We start from the raw sequence: 25,627 nt of genomic DNA, 5'->3' as shown, positions 1-25,627 counted from the left end.
CATGAAGGAAGGGACTTTCCCCCATTGCTGTCCCCACCATGGTGTCTCCAGTGCCCGGCATGCAGACGCACTCGGCAACCCCGCTGGCTGAACGGCGGTGGGCTTTCCGGCTGCAGTGACCAGTGACCGGTGTGCAGCTACCCAGCTCCCATGTTCCCAGGAAGCCTCTCTCGGGCCGGAGCTTGAGATGAGCCCCTCTGGGCTAAGGGTGCCCAGCTCCTTCCTGTCCTCTTTGGGGGGTGACATGCAATGGGCTGGGAAAGCTGACCCGCAAGGCGCAGGAGTGCAGTGAGGAGTGAAGAGGCCTGGGCCCGGGCCCTGCCTCATCCTGTACGGGCCTCTGTGGTCCTGTTGAGGGGCAGCCCTCAGCTTGTGCGCCACGAGCCGCTAAATCCACCCTGCTCAGGCGGCAGGTTCAGGCCAAGACCCAAAAGAAACGCACCACAAATGGTTAAGGCCAGGAGATCACCGTTATGCCCACTAAGAACAGGCAAGATTTGTTCACAGCACTTCCAAACCGGGAGGGAAAAAGAAAACAAACCAGAAGTGCAAGGGTGCTCGAAGGGCTGCCGCGGGGCGTGAGCTGCACCCTGGCTCTGCCTGGAGGCCATGTTCCCATGCTACTCCTCCTCCTCAGCCCAGGGGTCTCCAGGAGCCCAGTTGGCACTACAGCCAAGCCAGGGAAGGTGCTGGTGGCGAGGAGGCGGCTCCTCGCGCGGGGCTGGAGGAGAACAACGGCAGTCCCACCCAGCAGTACCCGTGGAGCGAGGGAGCCCCCCATCACCCCTGCCAGCTCGCACGGCCCACCCCTGCCCATCCGGTACCTGAGCAATGGGTGTCTCCTGTTTCTTGCCTTCTGACATCCGACCAGACACCGCGCCGCTGCCGGTCCCCACGGCGTTGGCTCTGACGGCTGGCCTTGGCTGGGCCGTGAGCACACTTGTGCTGGTTCTACTGGCTGAAACAGAGCAGGGCGGGGTGCAAGTCAGGGTACACAAGTCATAATCCCCAATTATCAGCCCTTCCTGGGGACACGGCCCAGTGCTCACGGCACCTGCAGCAGAAGCCTGTCCAATGCCCTCCCCCTCGGGGCGCCTGGGTGGCTCAGTACGTTAAACGTCTGCCTAAGGCTCAGGTTACAATCCTGGGGTCCTAAGATCGAGTCCTGCATTGGGCTCCCTGCTTGGTGGGGAGTCTGCTCCTCCCTCTGTCCCCAGATTCCCCTGCTCATGTTCTCTCTTTCTCTCACAAAAATAAATAAAGAAAGAAAAAACAAAGCTCCCTCCCTGAGCCTCACAGGCAGGAGCCATCGCTAGCTCCGTGCTGCAAGCTCAGGGGAATCAGCTGTGGCAGTGACCCCAGGACTTCACCCCGGCTCTTCCCACCCTTCAGTCCTCCACACCACCGCCCCTCAGCTGGCCGGGCCACCACTCTGAGCAATGCTGGGGAGCACTGCTACGGAGTGGACTCTGCATTTAGAAGAGTCTCCGTAAGAATATCATGGTGATCTACAAAGGCTCAGTTCTGTGTGTTCTAGTGCTCCGTGTATGCCCCAAAGACCATGCACGAAGCCCATAGCTTCCTCCAGCATGGCACTGCCCACCCAAAGGACAGCTCTATGGCCGGCAGGAATCACATGGTAAACGCGTAATGTCACTGTCGGTCAGGTAAAAACTATGGCGCATGCATGCACAGTAGGAGCTCACTAAAAACACAGATACAGCCGCGGTTCCTGTAAAGTGAACAGTTCTAAAATGGCAGTAATTATTCTAGACAGTGGAATTATAGTGACATCTTTTCCTCGGAGCTATTCTGTACTTAATGAGCCTACCAAAACCAAGTCTTCTTATCATCCTTTTGGAGTGTCATAATAACAACATTAGCCATTTTCCTGATGGCAACGGGAGTATCACAGATTCTCAGTCATAGAAACCTCAGACAGGGTCCTGTCTCCTACCGAGAGATGGAATCTTTGCCTACGATGTCTCCTTTGGGATTACCTAACCCTTTATACATGCCACCAGGACTGGGAGGCTCACTACCACCTCACAGCCCTCTCCCCGTTCAGTCAGTCGTTACGAAGCTTTTCCTCCATTACGTAGAAATCTGCTACCTGCAGCTTCTGGCCACTGGCGTGGGTTCTAGCCCTTGGAGCTGGTACAGAGAAGTCCCGGCAAACTGTCTCTGGAAACAGAGATCAGGACGAACCAATGTCGGGTGCAGAGACCTGGCCTCAGGCCCCTCCGGACCCACAACTGTGTGCCGTGTGACTCAGCCAGCAGCCTCCCCTTTCCGGCCGTGGTGAGGTCTGTACGTGTGCTGCATGCGTGCACACGTGTGTGTGTGTGCGTGCATGCATGTGCCGGCAGCTCCTGCCGGGTGAGCCTGGCGGCCGCAGCACACAACTCAGCCCTGCATGGGACTCAGTCCTGCACAGCAGGCCTGTGCTCACCAGGAGTGGAACACTGCGTCGCGGGGATCACATCCTCATCCTCACTCCCAGAGGAGGAGCTCCTGGCAGTGCTCTCCGAGGCCCGGGCTTTCCTTGGGGTGTTTATAGCTGGGGCGTGCGTGGCGGTAGCAGCTGGGCCAGCTGGACTACGGTTAGGGTCGACAAAAATCAGAGGGGGTTTAATCACCTTGAAAAACAAAAACAAAACATATCCCCCCAGTGATTAAAGGCTTGGCCAGGCAAAGGGGAGGGCAGGTGGGGGGCTGCCAATGCAAGGGGTCCAGAGCACTCAGGGCCACTGGGCAGGCAGAGGCCACCCCAGCCGCCCATAGCATTCTTCGCACGCCCCCGGCCCATGCACCTGCTAAGACCAACACAGCACCTCACAGCCCCTGAGGGGCTGAGCCTGAGCCCCTGAGGTCAGCAGTGCTAGCTCTACTGCACAGCTGGGAGAACTAGAAGTCCAGAGAGGAGAGAAGAGTTGCCCAAGGCTGCACACCTTCCCTGAACTAGAGCCAAGCGCAGAAGAGCCAATTCAGCCTGCCTTCCTCTGGCTGACTCCAGGGCCAGACGCTGGCCAAGCCGGGTGCTCTAAGCAGCGTGCTCCCAGCAGCCTGGCTGTCATCCAAGATGCCCCTGTGGAGCTGCGTACAACCAAGCTGCCCCTGCCCCAGGGACACTGGCGCGGCCCACTAAGTTGTGGCCCGGGGTGCCACAAGCCATCTACTCTGAGCCCACATCTTCGGCAAACCACCTGCACAGAGGAAAAGCCAAGGCGAAGATATTAAGGGACCGAACACCATGTGAGGCCCTGTGTGAACTCTTATCCGAACACACCAGAGATAAAGACCGCTGTTCGTGAGACACTCTGGGAAGCGGGGATCCCCAGCGCGCAGGCCAGTTTCTTAGGGTGACGTTGTATGTACGGCGGCTGTCCTCTCAAAGAAAGGAACCTGGGGGTGCTGGGGAAGGAGTGGAGGGTTTGCACAAAGTGGGCCTGGTCACGAGGGCAGCCCTGCTGAGGCTGGGGAAGGCTCGTGGGGGTTCTTCACGCTGTTCTATCTTTGGGCAGGCTTTACAGCTTCCAGCGAGGCAGCACAAGAGAGAGAAAGAGGCTGCTCCCTGGGATCCTGTGACCAGGCCAAGGTCACAGCTCCAGTGGATATGCCCACGGCATGCGAAGTCACTTCACATATTTGGAGCCAGCGAGCCGGATGAGCCCACACCTTCCATCCCCAGAGATCAGAGTCTGTCTGAATTCCATGCCTTCTTTGGCCTGGGGGAAAACACAAGGCAGCCGGAGGAAGCTGCCCAAGGCCAAGGTCTGGGACCCCATCTCACCCATTACCTTTGGGGCCCAGGGTGAGGTGGGAGAGGCACCATGAAAAGTCAAGAAGAGAGGGGCCCGCCCAAGGGTGGGAGTTCTGCTGGGCTGGGGCCCTTCCCACCCTTGCCAAACAGCCTCCCCCGCGGCTGCTCTGATCTGCCACTTCCAGAGCCTGCCTTCCCACATGATGAAAGAGAGAAGGATGGAAAGTGGGAGAAGGCTTACAGTTGAGGGAGGGGGGATCTATATATATGTGAGAAGACAGAGGAACAGATTGTCGGGGACGAAGAGAGGCACCGAACCCACCGAGGCAAACAATAGCGTCTGGGATGTTAAAAGCAGCTCAGCAGCAAAGCCTCCTCCTCCCTGTTGCACCTGCCCACACGGCCTTGGCGCCGTGGGCGGAGCAGGAGGGCAGGGACTCGAGGGGTCGGGGGCTGAGCCCAGGACCCGACAGCAGTGCAGTGCCAGCGCACCGTTGGAAAGGTGGGTCATGGGACCCAGGGAATTGAGGAAACCCGTCTCTGATCCCACCTCTGCTGGACCTCATCATGTGCAGAGGCCCCTGAGCATTGAGGGCCTCAGTTTCCCACCTGTTAACAGGGCTATTAGTAATCCCAGGCTGGGCTCGCTCACCAGAGGGGCTCTGATGTGCTTTGAAACTGCACAGCACAACACACAGAGGTGACAGATTCACGGGAAGCTGATGCAGCCAGACACTAGCTGAGCCTCCCTGCAGGTGCCGGGTAGCAAGGGCCTCCAGGGGAGGCAGGGACTCTCTTCCTACCACAGAGCCAAAGTTGGGGGCCTTTTGTCACAGCTGGGGCCGACTGGGGTTGGGGGGCTGACCAGCCCCGGCTGTTAACTATGGGAATAAGGGACAGAGCTGAGAAGGCACCCAAGAGCCCCTCACAGAACTGACCGGGGGCTAGTCAGCAGGTCCTGGGCCAGCCCCACACGAAAGGGCTGGGAAATCCCAGTCTCCAGGGGTGGGCCTGGAGCCTCGTGGTTCTCCAGCCCCCAGGGAATGTCACCCCACGGGATGAAAAGGCTGAGGCTCAAGAGAGGGCAAGTGGCCTCACCCAGGGTGACCAGCAAACTCTGCCAGAGCTACACTGGAAGTCCTGGAGCACCAGACAGGAACTCCTTCTGGGACCAACCATGCTGAGGCTCCGACTTAACACTCTAATTCAGTTTTTTATGGTCTTTATCTCAGACTCGACCCAAAATGTTGAGGAAAGAGCTCAGGTCTTTTTAATATGGTACATACCCTAGCACAGACCCTGGCCTGGGGTTCATTATGCCAGCCCAAGAGGGCGGAGCCACAGACCTTCCCCTTTGAGGTCTCTCTCAGAAAAAGAGGCTGGGGTCCATTAGTGCAGGTGGGGAGACTGGGCACAGTGAGGGAGCCTGGGAATGGAGCCACAATCGCCCGCCTCCCAGCCTGAGGCTCTGTCCTCCATGGACACTGGTCCCTTTTCTCCAGACAGGACAGTAACAAAAATAGAGGGAAACGTGTCAATGGAGAAGTACCTGACAAATGCATAACAGTGAGACTAATCATGCTCTGCGAGCTGGGGATGAAGGAGCTAAGCAGCCCCCCGCAGGGAGGAGAGGCTGCAGCTTCCTCAGGCTGTGCCGTCTGCCCTGAATCCTCCGAGGGAAACACATGAAATGCCAACTTTTTTCCTGCTTCTTTTTTAACAGGGACTCCAGAACCTTCAGGACTAACACACCAATTAAATGGTTGAGCTTAAGCATGATGTTCATTTTAATTGTGTTGGCCCCCGCATTGCAGGGCGCAGCAGCCCCCTCCTCCCAGCTGTCCCGATCTGCTCAGAGAAGGAGGTGGCCTCCTAAGGGTGCCGGGACTGCCCGACAGTAAGGCCCGGCGGCCCTGCTCTTTCCCTGGTGAGAGGCCAGCGCACGCAGTGCCAGGCCATGGGCACAGTATGGATGGCCTGGATTCAAACGCCAGGTCTGTCCACTTGTTCTGGCCATGGGACACCGGGGTAGGTCACTCAACTTCTCTGAGCCTCACTCCTTCCTCCTTCAAACAGGAATAAAAGGACTACCCTCAAAAGGCTGCGGTGGGGACCGAGCAGGATAACAGAGGATGGGGTTTGGCCCCCAGAAAGTGACCGGTAATGGCAGGTGTAGCTGTTCATCAGGATTCCTGTCACCTGTGCTACAGAGCAGGGAACAGCAGCGAGCACCCCACCCTGTCACTGGGGGTGGCACGTGGCATCTGACCTCCCCGGTGGGCCAATCAGCACATGGTACGGCAGGTGTACGAGGGAGTGGTTGAGGAGAGGGTCTGGTAACAGTAGGACTCCAGGGCCCCTGAGGGGACCTGGTGGAGGCGTCCAGGCAGCTGGGGCTAAAGGACAAGGGCACTGCCGTCCTCTGGGAAGGCTGGGCTTACACAGAGGCCTGGACTCAGCAAGCTGGGGAGACAAGGTGGGCCTGGTCCCAACCTTTGGGGGTGAGTCTGGGGAAGCTGGCGGGTGCAGCAGAGAATGTGAACGTGCACCACGGGCACCGGAGTGAGATCCCAGATGTGCCCATCGGTTTCCAACAAGCCCCATGGTGAAGGCTTTCAATTCCAAGGAGCAAGCAGGGATATACAGGGAGCAGGGGGCCAGCATCGCCCCTGCCCTGGCTTCTTACAGATCATGAGAATGTGGGGAACGGATTTCACCTCACTGGGCTCTGAGTCCTGATGCCTCAAGTGGGCCACAGCATAGGCCCTCCTGGAACCGGCATGCCCCATCAGGCAGCACGCTGTGCATGGACGCAGAAGGGAGGTCCTCCACCCTGCCTGCTGCCAGGGCAGACACCTCGGCCTCAGACGGGGAGGGTGTGCCCGGGGTCATGGAGTTGGCAGCTAGGAAAGCCAGCCCGGTTTGGCTCTGAAGCCTGGATGTTCAATGATGTTCTGCGGCCTACCTCCCGGGGTCACCGTGAAGATAAACAGATCAACCAGGAGACTGTGAGGTGCTGTTTAAATGGCAAAGGTCTGCCCTCACTCTCCCCCAACCCCTAGCGCCTGCTGCCCTGAGTCTGTGGTGTCCAAAGCGAAGGAAGGGCCTACCTGGCTGGACGGCAACTCCTCGTCACTGCTCTCCGAGGACCCCTCTGCATTCTTCTCTGGGGCTACTGGTGCCAGGGGCTTGTTTCTGGCAGCTTTGGAGATGCCCTCCTTCTGGGGGAACAAGCACACAGGCAGGGGAGAGGGGGTGTTAGCCAATGGGGAATGCGACTGAGGGACTGGGGTGGGGAAACCCCAGCCAGGGAGCAAGGACTTTCCCATATGCTGGCTGTCCACGGGTGGCAGCATGGCCCCCCTACTACATGCACGGGAGGATAGCGGCTGGCTCGGCATGCCCCGAGGCCCCCGGAAACCCAGGCCTGCACTCTGCCGATGCCCCCTCCAAGGCTGACTCTGAACTTGAAAGGGACGTAGGAGTCAGACCCCACTAAGACCCGAGGACTGGAGTGCTATTGGCCAGGTGTCCAGAGGAGAGGAGACAGCAGTCCAGGACAAGGTTGCAGAGGTGAGCCAGTGGTCCCAGCATGTTCTATCTGTCTGTAACACCCCCAGGTAAAAAAAAATCAGGAGCCAGCCAGAAGTGTCCCGAGGCTCCACCCCCTCCTGCCAGACCAGGCATTAAGGAGAGGGGCTGGCTGGGTAGGAGCCACAGTCGGGGGGCCAGAGGAGGAGAGCACGGAGCAGCAGGCACCAGTGGTGACCAGCTCAGGGGATCCCAGGGCAGGGGCCAGAGTCCCCCACCCCCTTCGCTACTCAGTCCGGCCAGGCAAAGCAGTAGAGCCATCTACACTGTCCAAGTCCGGTTTCTCAAGAGCAGCTATGAGATCCTGAATTGTGTCACCTCCTACTTTTTAAATGGGTCGGCAACACCGCACACAGCAACAGCTGTGCCCCATGCCTTCCTCGCTATCAGAAACCCAACTCTGCTCTGCTAGGGCTGGTGGCCCCCTCTCCCAGCCGATCGCAGAACCATAGGCCCCTCATCACTGAGCAGGGGAAGCCCATGCCTTAGATCTGGACAAGGGGGTGAGGGGAAGGGAGGTCAGCTAGTGGACGTCCTAGCTCTTCTGGGGACGCTGCGGCCCTGCCATGACAGCGAGTGGAAGGTGGAAGAAATCTGGGTCACCCATGAGGCCGAGCTGAAGGAACCACCTCTGGAGCAGCTTTCCCCTAAAGCCTTGTGCTCTGTGAGGTAACCAATCCCCTTTAAGCTCTTGGAATTAGGTTTTCTCTCCCAAATTAGGATGTCCTGATTCAGGAGCCCACTTAAAACTTTAAAAACAAACCAAAATACTGCCGTGTTTGAACAGGCCTGGGACCCTTGTGTCTCAGTCTGGCACTTAGGCCCCCATAGACGTGACAAGCAACTAGAAGTGACTACTGCCTACAGGACGGCTGGCCCTGGTGGATCCTGCCTGGCTTCACATTGCCTCCCCTTGGCAAACCCCTAGCCTGGAGTGCCTGGCTCTACTTTTTTGTCTGGTGAACCCCTGGACTTCCTTCAAGCTCTGCTCAATCATCTCTTCCAGCCGCTAGATGCCTGTTCTCCCAGCTCCATTGGACAGAGCACTACCAGAATATTCTCCAATAATCCAGCTACTTCATCTTGCCCCACTGACTATAGGCCCCATGAGGGCAGGGCCAACACCTTTCATCCCTTTATCTCTGCCAGTGAGAAAGAGTGTTCGTAGTTGGTCTGATGCACTGAAGACAGTGGTCAGTGCTAGAAGCATTTAACAGACTTCTTGGTGCTTGTTTAGCTCCTGAAAAAAAAAAAAACCAAACAAACCCAGAAACCTAAGAGAGGAGGAGCTCGGCCTGGCACAAGGATTTCCAGCTTTCCTTAAGAAACAGAGATGTGGCCACACAGAGGTACATTTCGACAAGGTCATAATCGGCTGCTGGAGTTGACAGGGACCATCTTTCTAGTTGGCACCAGAGCTCTCCAGTTTGCCCTATCTGCCACCACCTTCTACTGCCTCTTCGGACACCAACACTCAATGTTGGCTACGAGGCCATCACACGCACGAGCCCTCTCTGTCCTGGAGTCTGTTTCCCTGAACTTTGGCAGGACGAGGCTACTCCTGCTGCCTTCTGCACAGACAGAAGGGAAACCATCCACAGCAAAGTCGGTTCCTCATTCCCTCCCCCTCCCCACTCCCCAGGCTTCATCCGGTTAAACTTTCCCTGGGATCCCAGGTGAGGGAGGGGCTCCTCTAGCTCCCTGGTGCCTCCTGGTACTTGCATCACAGCCCAAGCCTCAAGATGCCCTGTGACATCCTGGTATTCTCAGGCTCATTTACCTTGGCAGGAATTGCTGGTCTCGTCTTCTGTGGGGCTGGCGTGTCTCCTTGGGCTACGGAGGCCTCAGTGGGTACAGGAGTGCCCGGGACACCTTTCATCGGGGAGGCCTTGGTTTGGGGGTGCTTTATAGCAGGCTTCGCCTAAAGAGACAGAGGACGGCTGCTGGGGTAAGGGTCCGGGAGTCATGGCTTTCATCTGGTCTTCTTTCCTCACCTGGCCCTGAACCCAAGTCCTGAGTGCGGAGAGGGCGGTGGCAGCTCAGAGGCCTGGTGTTGCAGCGGCTTCCTCGTTAGGCCTCACCTGGGCTGGCGCCTCCTCCTCGCTGTCAGACTCCTCCTCACTGCTGCTTTCCGAGTCCTCCTCTGGCTTCCCTGCCTGGGTGGCTATGGCTCCTGTCTTCCTGGGAGGGGCCACTGCAGCCCCTTTCCTGGAGAGCTCCTTGCTGGGGGCTGAGGCAGTTCTGACCTGGGGACTCTTCCCTGCGGGCTTCACCAGGAGTGAGAGAAACAATTAGGGGAAAGAGCCAAAGGAACTGCAAGAGCTGCTCTCTACTCTCCCCGGGCCTCACCTGAGTGGGGACCTCTCCATCACTGTCCGACTCCTCCTCGCTGCTCTCGGAGTCCTCCTCCTGTGGGCTCTTGACTGGCCCTGGCTGTGCCGGGGCTGCTGTGGCCACTGCCTTTCCCACAGCTGGCATGGACCCCTGGCTCCTGCCTGAGACAGCATTGCTCTGGGGAGTTCTCGCTGGTGGCTTTACCTGCCTCGTGAGAAGGTAACGGCATTAGGGAAGGAAGCAGACAGCACAGCTCCGTTTAGGTTAGCCCACTCACGGTGTGACTGTGCAGAAGTCTGTCCCGCCTGTGCAGAGCCCTGGCTAGGCTGAGCCAACTGCGTGGTCCTCCTTTCCACCCCACCTCTGGCGCCTCCTGGGCTTCTGGACCCACTTGCCTTGGCTGGGGACTCCTGCTTGGCTTGAGCAGCTGCCATGACCCCTTTTCCTGGAGCTGATGCTGCCCCTTTGGCTGAAGCTGCTCTGGTGGGAGCTGGGTTGGCTTTGTTCTGAGGAGTTTTCATAGAGGCCTTCATCTGGAAAGAGAAACAAGAATTACAGAAGGGAGAAGATGAGATGCAGTTAACCAAGAACTCTGATTCTGGAGTCAGATGCTGGACTTTGGATTCTTGCTCCTCCATTTAATAGCTGTGCAAACCTGGGCAAATCACTAACCTCTGTGGCCTCAGCTTCCTCCTCTGTAAAACGGGGCTAACAACAATGCCCACCCACAAGGTTACCATGAGGATTAAGTGGGAGAGTCACAGTGTTTAGCATGGTTCCTGGCACATAAACTCGTTATTGTGAGCACTTTTCTTAGTGTTAGCTAAGCATGAGTCGACCCAGAGCAGATGTACTTTTCCAGGCTCCCTTTTCAGCTAGTTGGCCGCGAGTTTAACTTCTGGCTAACAGAATAGAAGTCAAGTATACAATTCAACTTTCTTACACAGTTGAAAACATGGTCTTCTTCTTCTTAAGATTTTATTTATTTATTTGACAGAGAGAGATATCACAAGTAGGTGGAGAGGCAGGCAGAGAGAGAAAGGAGGAAGCAGGCCCTCTGCTAAGCAGAGAGCCCGATGTGGGGCTTGATCCCAGGACTCTGGGATCACGACCCGAGCCAAAGGCAGAGAGGCCTTAACCCACTGAGACACCCAGCACCCCGAAAACATGGTCTTCTTCCTTCCAGCTGGAAGAAATGCTGAGGTAACAGCTGGAGCTCTAGCAGCCATAATAGCATATGAGGCAGGAACCAGGTACTCAAGATGGCAGAAGAAGATAGAAAAACATGGCCGTCTGAGGTTTTCTTCAGTTTAACCTAATCTTAAATGATATCCAAGGGATCCCCCCAAACTCTCTCAGGGTATCCAAGCAAACACAGACCTAGAAAGATGAGGGCAACAAAGAGTAAAACCTTTGATGGTTAGATTGCGGACAGGACTGTGAAAGCAAACTGGGCTAATGTGAGGTAGAATGAGGAATCTAAGTGTCTCTAGGCCCCTGACTCATTCAGAGATGTCATCTGATCAGTGACTTCCCCATCCACACGAGACCAAGTGAAACTAAGAATCAGTACTTCAAGAAAGAAAGCCCTCTCAAGCACAGACTGTGTCTGGCAAAGGTCAAGGTGCTCATCAGCATAGAAAAGTCCTCCAGAGAGGAGCAAGGTCTTTTACATTCACTTAATACAGACACCAGCACTAAGGTGACCTTACAAGTGTTAATACAGTACGAAATATGACTCAAGAAGCAAAAAAAAAAAAAAAAAAAAACCAACCCTGAATAGACCCATAATAGTTTTTGATAATGACTTAATAATTAAAAATTCTTCCACACACACAAAATCCAGGCCCACGTATCCTTCTTGGTGAATTCTACTAAGAAGAAGTAATACCAATCTAACATAAACCCTCAGGAAACAAAGGACAGAATACTACCAAACCCATTTCATGAGGCCAGTGTCACCCGAATACCAAACCCAGGCCAACACATCACACAAAAACTACAGACTAATATTCCTGACGGATATAGATGCAAAAACTGTAGCAAACCAAATCCAACAACAAAAAAGGAGCAGACAGCATGTCCCAGTGGGATTTATTGCAAGAACGAAGGGTTGATTTAATACCTAAAAATCACATTTAAATATCACATTAAAGACAGGAAAACAAAACAAAACAAAACAAAACAGTAAGATCACTTCAAGAGAAGAAAAGCATTTGACAAAAATTCAACTCCAAACCTCATAATAAAAACTCAACAAACTAAGAGCAGAAAAGAACTTCCTTGGGGGCACCTGGCTGGCTCAGTCAGTGGAGCATGGGACTCTCGATCTTGTGGTTGTGAGTTTAAGCCCCACGTTGGGTGTAGAATGTACTAAAAAATAAAATCTTAAAAAGAAAAGAAAAAAGCACTTCCTCATCCTGATAAAGGGCATCTCTGAAAAACTTGGAGCTAAAAAGCTAAAATCATACTAACCAGGGAAAACACTGAATGCTATACCCTAAATGAGAAACAAGGCCAGGCTGGCTGTTCCCACCATTGCTATTCAACATTGTACCTGAGGGTCTAGCCAGGGCAGTAAGGCAAGAAAAAGAAATACACACTGTCTAAAGAGGAAAAAGTAAAACTGCCCTTGTTCACAGACAACATACTTTGTATTTAGAAAATCCCAAGGAATCTACAAAAGCCAAGAAAACAAGTAAGCAAATGTAATGTCGAAAGATGTAGTGTCAACAAGGACGCCTGCGTGACTTAGTTGGTTAAGTGACTGCCCTCAGTTCAGGTCAGGATCCCAGGGTCCTGGGATCGAGTCCCGCATCAGGCTCCTTGCTTAGTGGGGAAGCCTGCTTCTCCCTCTGTCTGCTGCTCCCCCTGCTTGTGCTGATGAATAAATAAATAAAATCTTAAAAAAAAAAAAAAGGAAAGAAAAGAAGAAAAAGATGTACAGTCAACATACAACGCAAGGTCAGGCCCTAAAGGCACTTATTCAGCCAATCATCACAGGCCAGCTGGCCATTTCTCCCACCCCTTTCACACAAGGGCTCTCTTCCTATGGCATTTCAATGGAGAATCACCTCCTTCTCTGTCTCTGACACATCTGGTTTTCCAGAACCACTCCTATCTTTGTTACTTTGTTCTGAACCTCAGCTCCCACATGGACAGCTTCCTTTGAGCTGGCTAGGGTCTCTGAGCAGACCAGAGACTGTGTGACTCACTTGACCCCAGCAGTACTGAGCATGCGGGACGCACTTGGTGTGCACAGATGGCATTCTGCGAGGGAAGCCATACAAGGATTCTCAGTTCATCACCACCAGAACCCTGCAACAGAGGCTTGATTATCCTTATCCTTCAGACAAGACTCCTATCAGAACTGCCTGTCTCAGCACAGGCAAGGCAGGCCTCCTGAAGCTAGGGGTAAGGCACCATCTTCTGACAGGGCGTCAGGCTATAAAGCTGGGCCCCTAGAGAGGGATTAGCCGTTTTATTTTGTGCATTGGAAGAAAGTAAGGCCCCAGGGCATAATCATGTCTGTGGTTGGAAAAGTCTGGGCCAAGATGCAGTAGAAGGATGTATGAAAGTCAAAGGCTTTTGAGGCAGGCACGCTGGGGCATAGGCCCAGCTTGGACCCTCCCTGGCTGGGCTGAAGCAGGTCAGCAACCAACTCTTCTAAGCTCTAATTTCCTCCTCCAGAAACCAAAGCGAGCGAACACCCGTCTAATGGTACTGGTGGGAGGCTCAGACACTGAAGCAATGAGCACAACGAAACTTTTCAGGCACTGGGACGTGTCTGTAGCTTACAAACTGGATAGGAGCTGTTGGGCTAGGACTCCAACAGGGCCTGCACACAGGTCAAAACCTCACTAGCAGAATCACAGGAACCTGCGTCCCACAAAGCAAAAGGGAAAGGGAAACAAACAAACGAACAAAAATTATAGAAAATGTGTGCTTATGATATAGGGAAAAAAAAGAAATGACAATTACAAATAATAAGATGGTGAGTGAGAACAGGGCATGAGAGATCTTCACTTTCCCCAACTTCTCTCTTCCAGGCTGGGAGGGACTCCTGAGTTTGCTCCCCATCAGCCTGGCCCCCTCCCAGGGCCGATGAACGAGCCTATAGTGTGCAGGCCCCCTGCTGTGTGCAGGTGAGACCCCATTACCTTCTCAATCCTGCGAAGGCTGATTTCCAATTTACAGATGAGTAAAACCAAGGTCCTGCGTGGATTCCTCACTTGCTAGGACATGTTGCTAGGACCTGAACCCAGGCAGTCTGGCTCCAAACCCCCTGCCGTCTGCCCCTGCCCTACCTGCTCCCTCAGGGATCCCACCAAATGCTCTGCTTGGGGCAGTTCACTCAGGCCAAGTGCCCTCCCACCCTCTGGGCCTTCATACAGGCTAGTTTCTTTGTCTAGAACACTCCGCTTCACCCGGCCGGCTCTTTCAGCCCACAGTTCCCAATGCCACTTCCTCCAGGAGGCCCTCCTTCCTGGAAACCCCTAGAGGCCATCAAGTGCCATGCTGTTAGCCCACGTACAAGCTCTACTCTCAACCTTGGCACACCATGCTGGAGTAACCTGGGCACACGTCCATGCCCCCACCTACACTGGGAACTCCCGAAGGGAGACAGGACAGTGTCTGGCAGATGGGCTGCTCAACAGAGCTTGTGGAAGGCATAAGGACTCTCAACAGGAGCTCAAAAGGCCATGGGCAAGACCCTGCTGCCTTTGACAGGTGGAGGAGACAGAGTGAAAAGTGGGGAAGGAGGCTGGGCTGAGGCTGCTCTTAAGGTTTCTGCACATGCAGGGGGTGGGGGCAAGAACAGCCCAGAAAAGCCTCTCTTCAGCCCTGCTCCAGGTTCTGGTGTGGGTGGAATGGCCTGGCTCTTCCTTGGCCTCACCTGGGTGGGAGCTTTGGCTGTCTCCTCACTGTCAGAGTCCTCCTCACTGCTCTCTGAGGAGTCTTCCGGCAGCTCAGCTTTGACTTTGACTGGGGCCACTGGGAGCCCTGCCTTCCCAGGGGGTGCTGCGGCAGTCCCTTGGCCTGAGGGCCCTTTGGTGGGTGTAGAGGCAGTTTTCACGGTGACACCTTTCCCCACAGGCTTTGCCTGGAATGACAGGGGACAGAAGCGGGTCACAGGTGCCCCAGGGGCCATGTGAGCACTGGCCCTGAGTGAGCTGAATAAACTTGGCCTCACCTGTCCCACGGCTGGGGTAGGAGTGAGGTCCTCCTCACTGTCGGACTCCTCGCTGCTTGAAGAGTCCTCTGGCCCCTGGACGCCCCTGGCCATAGCTGGGGATGAGGCACAGGCTGGAGAAGTTGCTGTTCCCACCTTCCAAGGAGCTGGTGTGCCCACTCGCATTGGGGGGGCCTTGGCAGTTGCTGGGGTAATGGGGGTGCCCTTCCTTGGGGAGGCCTTGATCTGGGGTGTTTTCACAGCTGGTTTTGCCTGAGAGGAAGCAGAAGTCAGAAGCTAGAGAAGGAGCATGAATTCAGAGGCCCCATCTGCTCTGGGGCGGAGCCCCCTGCCATCCTTCCCCTCTGCTCCCTGGGGAGCTGACTGGTGGGGGTGGTTGGGCTGCACCAAGGCCTCTCCTGAGCCCCACCTGGGCTGGAGCCGGGGCTGCAGGCACCTTCTCGTCACTGTCTGACTCCTCACTGCTCTCCGAGTCATCCTTGGACACCTTGGCCTTGCCCTGGGTGGTCACAGACCCTGCCTTCTGAGGGGGCCCCTTGGCAGGACCTGAGGCAGGTCTGACCTGGATCTTCCCAGAGGATTTTGCCTGTAGTGAGACACACAAGATCGGGGAGGGGGTGGACAGCATGGCTATGTGCAAAGACACAGACCAAAAGGGCAAGCAGAGTCAGTGTGTGTGTATGTGGTCTGGGGAAGACGGCTCCTGGCCCTGAGCGGGAGAGAAGAGCCTTATAGGCAGGCGCCTCACCTGGGCCGGCGCCTCTGCCTCGCTGTCTGATTCCTCCTCGCTGCTGCTCTCTGAGTCCTCCTCCTGTTTCCCTACTGGGGTGGCTGCCGGCCCCAGCTTCTGAGGGGGCCCCTTGACAGGACCTGAGGCAGCTCTGACTTGGGAGTTTTGCCCCAAAGGTTTTGCCTGGGAGTAACAAAAGACGAGATCAGGGCAGGGGCCCACAGGGGACTGTGAGTGAGGGGAGACAGGAGGAGAGGAAGGCAAATGCAGGACGCAGGGCCCCAGGCAAGGAGGGGGAGGACAAGCCAACGGATGGGCTCTCCGAGCAGCGGCACCTGTCTCCTCACCTGAGCAGGGCTCTTGGCTGGGGGCACAGCTGCTGGGGCCTCCTCCTCGCTGTCAGACTCCTCAGTGCTACTCTCTGCGTTGTCTTCCCCTTTCCCCTTCCCCACCTGGGCGGCTACAGGCCCTGCCTTGCCAGGGGGCAGTGCAGGGGCCACTTTCCTAGGGGACTCCTTGGCAGAAGCTGAGGCACCTTTGACCTGGGGGGTCTTCCCTGAAGACTTCGCCTGGAGGGAGACAAATGGAATCAGGGAAGGGAGCCGAGAGTGGACATGAGGAGGAGAAACAAGAGACCAGACAGGGAAGAAGACGCCACACAAACCTGAGGTGAGCTGGGGTGGGGCTCTGAGCATGTCTAGGGCTCTTGCAGATGGCAGAGCAAGTCCTCAGAGGGCCTTCAGGGGAGGGGCTAGGGCTGCATGGACCCTCCCCTCCCAGGCCTCACCTGAAGTGGTGTCTTGGCAGCCGGCGCTTCCTCCTCGCTGTCAGACTCCTCCTCACTGCTGCTATCTGAGTCCTCCTCTGGCTTCCCGGCCGTGGCCTGTGCAGCTGCAGGCCCTGCCTTCCCAGGGGGTGCTGGGGCGGCCCCTTTCCCAGAGGTCCCCTTGACAGGACCCAACGCAGCTCTGACCTGGACAACTGTGTTTGAGGCCTTCGCAGTAAAAGAGAAGGGGTGGTTTGTTCCTCTCCTCCTCACCCTCTGGTGGGGACCTCAGGACAAAGTGGAGGCCTTAGCTGGGGCTCAGAAGACGCCCCCACTACTCTCCTCACTCTCTACCTTGACTGGTGCTCAGGCCTGGCCTATCAGCTTCACTCTCACTTCTGGGGCCTTCCCAGCCCTGCCCGTCCCACTTGGCCACCACTGCCTCCTCCTCTGGGTCCGAGACAGACACCAGTTCCTTCGGCAGTCCTCTCTGATGCCCACACAGGGGTCAGAGCTGCCCTCGGCTGGACTCCTCCGTCAGCGGGAGAGCTCTGGGAGCACAGGCACCAGGTCTGGCCTGACCCACTGCTGCACCCTGTGTGTAACAATTCTTACTCCCACTGCTGCCTCAGGGCCTTGGCACTTGCTGTGCTCCCCACCAGAATGACTTCTGTCTAAATGTCCATGTGTACGCCCCTGCCCCCGTCCTGCTTCAGGTCCTCGAAGTCTCTGTAAGGCTTTCCCTGAGGACTCTATTTTAATTGCCATTCCTACAGCACAGCCCACCTCACCCTCCTCTTAAACACCCAGCAAAGTGAACCTTATTTACTGCATCTCCCCAGACCTGCGTGGGGACCGGGACCTCCCCTCCTGGGCCTCACCTGGCCAGCCCAGGGCTGCGGGGCCTTTTCTCACCACTGTCTGATGCTTCCTCCTCCTGGCACTCCAACCCCATCAGCCTCCCAGCTCCCCCTGCTTTCCCTCAGACAATCCAGGAGCCCGTGTCCACCTGCCCAGGGGAGGGGATCCCAGCAGATGGAAGTTAACAGGATTCCTGTTAGCTAACAAACCATGATTTGGCCAGAAAAACCAGATGACCAAGCAATTAAAACTTAAATCCCTTCACAACAAGACCAGCTGGCCACATCCATTCATTAGACAGGGAAACTGAGGTAAAGGGGAGTTACTGATAGAGCGGTGTTTAGGACCACCCCCTGGGAAGCAGCCCTTCTAAGCTGCCACTCGGGCAAGAAGGGCAATTTCCACGGATGGCTGAAGCAAGCCCAACTGTCCTTACCCCTCAATTTTCACACCCCCATCTCCTGCCCCCCAAACACCAAGGTGAGGCTCATTTGGTGGAGGGGCTGGTCATGCAGCCGTCTGGCTGGCCTCTGGGGGCCATGGAAGAGTCTCTGGCTGCAGGGGGGCCCGGGATGCCGAGGGGTAGTCTGCCCCAGGCCTCACCTGGCAGGGCGGCTCTGCAGGGGCGCCCTCCTCACTCTCAGACTCCTCTTCGCTGCTCTCCGAGTCCTCTTCTGGCACCTTGGCCTTGTTGGCTGAGGTCAGGGCACCTCCTCTGACTTGGCGGGTCACATCCCCTGCCTTCCCAGGTGTTGGGGCTGTTCCTCTTCCGAGAGAGTCCTTGGCAGGCACTGGTGAGGCTTTGACCTGGGGTGGTTTTACTGAAGGTTTCATCTGGAACAAGAAAATGCAATTAGGGAGAAATTACTCCTCTTTGCCTCTGAGGGGTAGGAGAGGCTCTATAGTTTATCAAGGCCTTTCCTTGTATACTCTGATTCTCAACTCCCTGAGACAGATGCCATCTTTACACTCGCGTTCCAGAAAAGGACAAGAAGCTCAGGGAGGTTAAGTCATTCAGGACCAAATGAAGGGCAAAATCATGACTAGAACCATGACTGTGCGGCCTTGGGGGCAGAACCCTCTAACACTATGCTCCCCTGCTGCCTGGAATGCACAGTCCACCCAGCCCAGAGGGGCAGTCTCTCTCCACCAAGAGGCTTACCCCATCCCCACTTCGACTGCAGGATCTGATCATGGTGGCTATCCCAAGGGCCAGGAGCCTAGGATTTGAACTCTGGTCTTGCTACTCGCTTCCTGGGGCACGTTTCTTTCCACTATGGGCTTTCTTATACTTCTAAAACCCTGACATTTCCAAGGCAGACAGTGCCCTACCTCCACCTCTGTCATCAGATTTCATCTGACCTTGGGTTCCTGGGGCAGCCATCTCCTCAAGTTGCCATGGCCTCTAGCCTACCAAAGCTGTGAGTCTGGCTGCTGGCTTTCCAGGGCCAGAAGTGGTCCCTTTTCCCGTGGCAGGGCTGGGAGGGATGGGAGCCTGAGGAGCCCTGATGGCTGTATCCGGGTGGCAATGGGATGTGGGGAGTGGCCTTTGGAGGAAGGTCTCCACCTTCTCTGGTGAGGCGGGAGACAAGGGAGAAGTACTCTGGGCACCAAACCAACTCCCCCCGCCCAAAATCCTGCTGGTTCTCCCTCCACACGCCTTTTCTAGTAGGTACCCTGGGGCCTGCCATCAGCCTCCAAGTTCACCAGCTGCTTCAACAGTCTTGCTGCTTTCCCTCTGCCCTGTCCTCCAACCCAGGCCACAACCAGCAACCTCCCTCCAACATAAATCAGACCATCTTACCTCCACTCCTGAAACCTTGCAATGGCTTCTCACAGAGCCCAGAGTACAACCCAACCTCCTCCTGCCCATCCTCCTGGCCTGGCAGCGGCCTGTGACCCCGCCTACTCTGACCCCTCTTCTGTCCCTTGCACCTCATCCACAGTGTCACAGCCTTGTTGCTGCCCCTCGCGGCTCTGTTTCCCCTAGCGACCTGCGACACTGTAGTCAAACGTCCCAGAATGCCTCCATGTCCTCTCCACGTCTCTCCTGCCTGCCCCTATATCCCCAAAGTGTGGATGCCCCCTCAAGAGTGACTCCCTGGCCACAGCTACGAGAGGGGTTAACGCCACAGACCAACACCTGACCATCACTGACCACGCACCTAGGCCTGGCATTCACCAGCAGGCCCAGAACCCCTCATCCAACTCACCTGACCATACCACCTGACGGCCGCCCTCCTACCCCGGCCCTTGGCTCATGCAGCTCTTCCTGCTGAAACACTCTTTCCTCCCCCACATCCCTTCCTGGTGAGTCCCCTATGCATCAAGGCTTTGCTCCAGTGCCACCTCTCCCAGGAAGCCTTCCCTTGTCTCACAGACAGGTTGGCGTCTCTCCCTGCCAATCTGAGACCTCTTTCATGCCCAACGTATGACAAGTAGCACCTGGCTCCCCTCCCCAGGCCTCGGCCTTTCCAGCTCCCAGTCTGCCTGAAACACTAGAACTGATTTGGCCCCACTGGTGTGTGAAGCTCCGGCCAGGCTGCTGGGAAGGTTAGAGGTTAGACAGCAGCTCCTGAGGACAGTGGCAATTACCTCCACGTATGTCTCATCGCTCGAGCTGGAGGTCTCCTCGCTGGAGCTGTCAACCTGGTTGGCTGAGGCCATTCCTGAGGGAGGAAGAGGGAGAGGACTGAGGAACTGCCCTTCCAGACCGCCCTCCCCTCGCCAGCGCTCTGCCATGTCAGCCAATGAGAGGCAGGGGCCCTGTGCTCGCTTCTTGCGTGCGGAGCTTCAGCCCCACCTATCCTGAAGCCCCACAGCTGAGGCGCGGGCCACCTATCTCCCTGTGTTCCCACACACTGTGGCCCTGGGAAGGGTCAGAGACCAGGTCCTACTACACACATGCCAGGGTCTGATGGCTCGGAGATCTCCTGCCAATATCACACTGAGGCAGGCAGGCAGTCTCTCATTTGACATGAGAGACTTAGGCAAATCCAGGCTCTCACTTGAGTCTCAACTTCTACAGTGGGCACCGGACCCACCTGAGAACAGTAAACCAGAAAATGCTCCATCACCCCCCAGGGCTGCTCCAACTACCTTGGCAAAGCCTGACCTAACCCTGCAGCAGACCCTCGCTCATCGAGGTGTGGAGCCTTGGAGACACACCTTTAAATTCCAGAAGGTCCCACAGCCTGATAAAGCAGTGCCCGGGGCCTACCTCCCCAGCCCAAACTCAGGGGGCTTGGAGTCTAGAGGTCAGCACCGCTCACCAGGCTTGACTGTGGTTCCGAGGGCTGGGACGCCACCCTCCTCTTCAGTTTCTGAAACCAGAACGGTATTTGCCGAGGGCTCTGCTGACTTCCTGGGGGACCTCCCAGACAGAAGGTGGGCCACTGCCTTTCCAGAGGCCGGATGTGGTGTGGAGTTCATCATCTTGCTGGCTTTCTTGGTCTTCGCCTACAAAGGACGGGGTGACAGACACGCTGGGTACAGCCTGGTGAAGGACGAGCCCAGACCTCTTCCCAGCCATGCGACTTTGGGCAAATTCCCTCTCTCGGTCCGTTACTTCATCTCTAAGGTGGGGCTGACAGTGGTACCCGCCCTCATGGAGGCTTGGAGAATGCCCAGTGGCAGTTCCTGGGACACAGGAATTACTTGCTAAGCGGTACTGAGTGGTCTGCTGTGGTTCCTAGCACTACTTGGCATGGCTGAGAGCGCACCCAGCAGTCGGGGACGCGTCCTCGGTTCTCTAACGCTGCCTCCTCCACTACCAGTGCATGGTCTTCCACTCTGAGTGGTTTCAGTCTAGAAAATGAGCTTCGTGCTTTCAGAACCACAGGCGTCTCATTCACTGTGGTGCCCCCCACTGCCTTCCACGGTGCCTGGAAAATAACTGGATGGGTCACAAGTTGTTGGCTGAACAGGCGACTGCAGATACGACGGGGAAAGAAGCTGTTACAGGTGCATGCTGTGCCCAGTGGCCTGGAGCAGTGTGCAATGTTTCCACCTTACAGGAAAGGAAACTGAGGCCCAGAGAGGTGAAGGGACGTGCTAGGGTCACACGACTAGTGATAAAGACTGACATCTGAATCCAAGTCAGACTGTTATCCACAACCCTATCCTTGCCTGACACAGGAGACTGTCCCCCTGTAGGGCACTTCACTGCCACAGGTCACAGCTTCAAAGGTGGTCCTACTCACCTTGGCTTTCTCCTTTGCGCCTGAAGGCAAAACCGGCCCCGCCACTGAGGAGTTGGTAGCCGCTAGTCTTGGGGCTGCAAGACAGAAACACCCTCCGGCTGAGCCAGGTGAGCTTTTTCTCATTGAGAACAGACAATAGGTCTCAGCTCACCGGATGGTTCAACTGGTATGGCTGCCTGGTGCTGGCACGAGGACCTGAGGCTGGGCCCAGACTTGTGGGAAAGAGCTCTGGGGTGCAGGAGCCACAGCCAGAAGGAGCAAGAGCGCAGGGGGACATGAAAGCCACGGATCTGCGTCCCCCAGGGAGCCCTGGCTGGCATGAGACACTGGAGCGCCCAGAGCAAAGGGCTGGCTCACAGGCGTGCTGCATACTACCTCGACGGCAAGGCCCCACTTCAGGGTGGGTCAGCCCCGCAGGTGACCACGCTGTAGCCTGAGTCACTCAGCAGGACAGGGACGGTGGTCAGCCCACCCTTCCTCGGGCCACACAGAAAGCTGCTCAGGATTTCAAGGGTTTCTAGTGGAAAGGCAGCTGAACATGGGCCCAGGAACTGGTCAGATGTTAAGACTTAGAGATTCCTGGTGCTCTCATACCAGGGGACTGTCTCCCTACAGCTCAGACAGGACAAGATTTCTAGGGCATGCTGTGAATGCGAGAGGACACTGAGGAGATAAATGGCATGGTCTAACTCCCTTCCTGGCATTTAACTCCATCTCCCTCTCTTTTTAATTTTAGATGCATTTGTAAGTGGAGAGGAAGTAGAGAGAACCATACAGTACCAACCATTACCAACTTGTGGCCAATGTGATGTCAACCAGCCTCTCTGGCACCCTTCCCCATCAAGTATGATTCTGAAGAGAATGCCAGACATGTACCACGCTGCCCACAAATATTTCCATATGCTTCTCTCAACGGGGACTCGATTACAATTCCATTATCACAGGAATATTAATAAAATATCACTAAATAAGACTCACTAAATAAAAATTCATTAATATCAGATATAAGTCAGTATGAAATTGACCAGTTTTTGTGTTTCACAGCACGGAGCTATGGATGTATGCACATACGGACAGCTTTCTGTAGGCTCAGATGCAAAGGGGACAGCTGGAAAGCCACCCGCTAGGATACATATGGGGGAGAAGGGAACCAGGATAGGAGATCAGAAAACCACTCATTTTTCTTCCACATGCTTTTGTATGATTCAAAGTGAACCTGTTCTGCATTTATAATTTTAGAAGATTAAGAAAGATATAAGATATATTCAATACGATCTTGAATATTTTTTAAAACATGCTCAGGAAAAATAAATGGAAAAATAATTTGCCAAACTGTAGGCGGTAGAGTATGGGTAATTTTTCCCCCGTCTTTTTAACCATTTTCGTAAATCCTGTAACGAACAGTCCACAGTGAATCCTGAATTTCTTTTATAATCGGAAAATATACCTAAAATCAAGAAATTACCTTCTTTGTAAGCAAAACCCAATAACTTTGCAGAGAAAAAGGACGATTCCTCTGTGGAGTTCAGCTATGTTGGTTAAAGCACGAACCGTCCTGAGGACTTGGGGAGAATGGGCTGGGCAGGCCTCACGGGGTCATCCCGTGAAAGCTCTGAGACCAGAGTGCCCAGGAGAGCCTCCCTGTGCTACCTGGTACTCTTTCAGAATGACAGGAAGCACAGCCCCTCCCCTGGCAGCCCACAGGCCAAACAGAAGGGATGCCTGTCAGCTGCCCTCTGAGATCCTTCCAGCAGCTCTTCTATAAATGTGGGCTTCTTTCCATCTTCATCAGAATCACCCGGGGGTGAGGGGGGGCTTGCAACAATGTAGCTGTTGTACCTCAAATCAGACTGTAAGGGCCCAGCTCAGTTTTTGTTCACCACTGGATTCCCAGTATCTGGGACACGATGTTTGGCACGAGAAAGGGCTCAACTAAATACTGCAAGAGGTATGTGAGATGCTTCCAATCTTCTCTCTAAAAGGTCCTGGTCTTCTCAGGGCTCACTGGAGGAGAAGCTGGAGGTGGGCTCTCTCCCCAGAACAACCCAATATTCAAATGCCTGCCCCCCGAAGCTGCAGGGCCCTGGGCTGAGCCCCTACAAACACACCGGCCGGAGCTCTCCCAGAGGGCAGGGTGCTTACTGGCTTTGGCGGCTTCAGCTTCTGCCTCCTCCTCCTCTTCCTCTTCCGAGCTCTCAGAGCTGCTAATGGGGTCTGACACTCGGGTCTTCTTAGCCTGCAGCGCTGCATCCTCTTCCGCCTTCCGCTTCTGGCCAACCTCTGAGGTTCTGCAGGACCAAGTGACTGGCTGTACCAACCAGGTGGCAAGGGCACTTCCAGGAGATTTGAAAAGAAAGACATGCCCCCGCCCCACCACCCCTTTGCTCCCCAAGGAAATGTGCACAGAGGGTTTGAGAACATGGTGTAATACACTTGTATTCTGCATTTTTACACATTTCATAAACTATTAGTCTTCAAAATAACCAGGAAAGGTCAATAACATTACATAACAATGGCCAACCATCACTGAGTATGATGGGCCAGCATCTGTAGGCTGTTCCTAGGACCATCCAGACTCCCCCACTCCTCCAGAACTTGCAGCACCAGCACTGCCCTCTTTCTGAAAGACCCTGCTCAGCTCCTTCCTGTGCTTCAGGCCTCAGCGCCAATATAGACTCCTCAAAGGCCCACCCCTGCCAGTCTCTGCCCTGCCATCCTGTTTCGTTTTCTTCAGAGCACTTTTCTCCCTCCTGCTATTCTCCTGACTTCCTGCCTGCCTCCCCAGCTACATCATCAAACCCTGGGGCGGGGAGGGGGTGCTGGCCGGAACCTCGGCTGGCTCACTATGTATCTTTGGCACGTCAGCTTACAGCTAAAAAAAATGAACAACTGACTTGCTCAGGGTCAGAGAGGAGGAATTTTGGAAGTCTGGGGCATGGGCAGGACATGCACCCAGATGGCTGAGCCCCTGCAGTGTACAAGGACCATCTCCTCTGACCTCACCCTCCCATCCCGACAGTGTCACTGTCTGTGCCCTGTGTTCTCCAGCTGGGCTAGCTGTGCTGTCACAGTTTGTGGGCCCCTGTTCCCAGGAAGGCCACTTGTTGGGACTCCCCTGAAATACAGGTTTCACTTATTATACTTATCAATTCATTCTGCTCCTCTTGCCCCAACAGAATGTAAGTTTCATAAGGGTGGGGATTCTTCTCTGGTTTGTCCCAGTATATTAAGAACAGTTCTGGCTCATAGTAGCTGCCACTCAATAAATACTGGGCATGGGGGAGGATAAACCTCCAATGGTCAGGTTTGGCACCTTACTTACTATTATTGTATTTTACAGATGAAGACATAGACTCAAGGAAGCCAAGTTTGCCCAAGGTCACATAGCTAGTTCTTGGGTTTGAACTCTGCTGAGAACCATTAGACTAGGCTGCCTCTGGTGGGTGTAAGGTCCTCATTCAGTACCCCTCACCCACAGAAGGGACCAGTGACAAGGGGCTCACTGAAGCGGTTCTCTAGGGAAGTGCCAGACACCCGACATGCTGAAGGGGGTGAGGGAGAGGAAGTGCAGGGAGGGAACTGCACTCTGACCTTACCTTACAGCAGAGGGTAGCTGAGAACCGAGAGCTGATAGGGTCTTCACAGACCTTAGCTCTCCACTGGAAGCTGGGATCTCTTCCACATCATTCTCGCCCTTGCTTACACACCTCTGATGACAGGTAGCCTACCTCATTTCTGGATAGCTCATTCAGAAGCTGAAGCCTGTCTCCCTAAAGCAGTACCTCTGGGTCGCACTTCAGTCTCTCAGGACCCCAGACAACAGCCCACTTCCTTTGTCCTCAGAGATGTGCACACCTATCACCTGCCCCTTTGCCATCTCTTGTCCATCCTGGACAGTTCAGTATTTTCTATTCATTCAACATGGGACATGACTGCAGGTCCTTCACTCCCCTGGATGACTGTGGTCAGGCCAGTTCACAGAGAGGATGATTACCCCTTCCCTCCCTCTCAAACCATTCCTCTGTTGATATGCCTTTGGATTACCCCTCGCCTTTCCTGTTTCTGCATGTTTCACAGACATTTCACATGCAACATGTCCTCCCTCTCCCTCCAAACTGGGCTTGCTTCTTGCTCCATGCTCAAGCCCACTTTCCATGCAAGTGCACAGACCAGGCACCAGGGAGTC

At 55.2% G+C, this 25,627-nt stretch overlaps 1 protein-coding gene across 8 annotated transcripts in view; it reads right to left on the bottom strand.

Annotated features, from left to right (window-relative positions):
* TCOF1 (treacle ribosome biogenesis factor 1) overlaps positions 1-25,627 on the bottom strand; it is a 39,051-nt gene that overhangs the window by 9,912 nt on the left and 3,512 nt on the right. For 6 of the 8 annotated variants that reach the window (XM_059417159.1, XM_059417160.1, XM_059417163.1 and 3 more), the window contains exons 3-20: positions 23,584-23,729; positions 21,442-21,515; positions 20,512-20,698; positions 19,835-19,908; positions 17,843-18,073; positions 16,400-16,606; positions 15,960-16,181; positions 15,631-15,795; positions 15,292-15,468; positions 14,883-15,134; positions 14,586-14,792; positions 10,084-10,221; positions 9,704-9,892; positions 9,436-9,621; positions 9,135-9,275; positions 6,874-6,984; positions 2,453-2,639; positions 825-958 (exon numbers count right to left, since the gene is read on the bottom strand). In XM_059417159.1, the coding sequence (XP_059273142.1) occupies positions 825-958; positions 2,453-2,639; positions 6,874-6,984; positions 9,135-9,275; positions 9,436-9,621; positions 9,704-9,892; positions 10,084-10,221; positions 14,586-14,792; positions 14,883-15,134; positions 15,292-15,468; positions 15,631-15,795; positions 15,960-16,181; positions 16,400-16,606; positions 17,843-18,073; positions 19,835-19,908; positions 20,512-20,698; positions 21,442-21,515; positions 23,584-23,729 (3,028 nt within the window). The remainder of the gene's footprint in view (positions 1-824; positions 959-2,452; positions 2,640-6,873; positions 6,985-9,134; positions 9,276-9,435; positions 9,622-9,703; positions 9,893-10,083; positions 10,222-14,585; positions 14,793-14,882; positions 15,135-15,291; positions 15,469-15,630; positions 15,796-15,959; positions 16,182-16,399; positions 16,607-17,842; positions 18,074-19,834; positions 19,909-20,511; positions 20,699-21,441; positions 21,516-23,583; positions 23,730-25,627) is intronic. The other 2 variants (XM_059417162.1, XM_059417167.1) reach the window with 2 other exon arrangements.

This window comes from Mustela nigripes, chromosome 12 (genome assembly GCF_022355385.1).
Source record: "Mustela nigripes isolate SB6536 chromosome 12, MUSNIG.SB6536, whole genome shotgun sequence".
In the NCBI taxonomy this organism is placed as follows: Eukaryota; Metazoa; Chordata; class Mammalia; order Carnivora; family Mustelidae; genus Mustela; species Mustela nigripes.
Note: the sequence above shows the minus strand (reverse complement) of the source record. Positions and strands in the feature narration are given on the sequence as shown.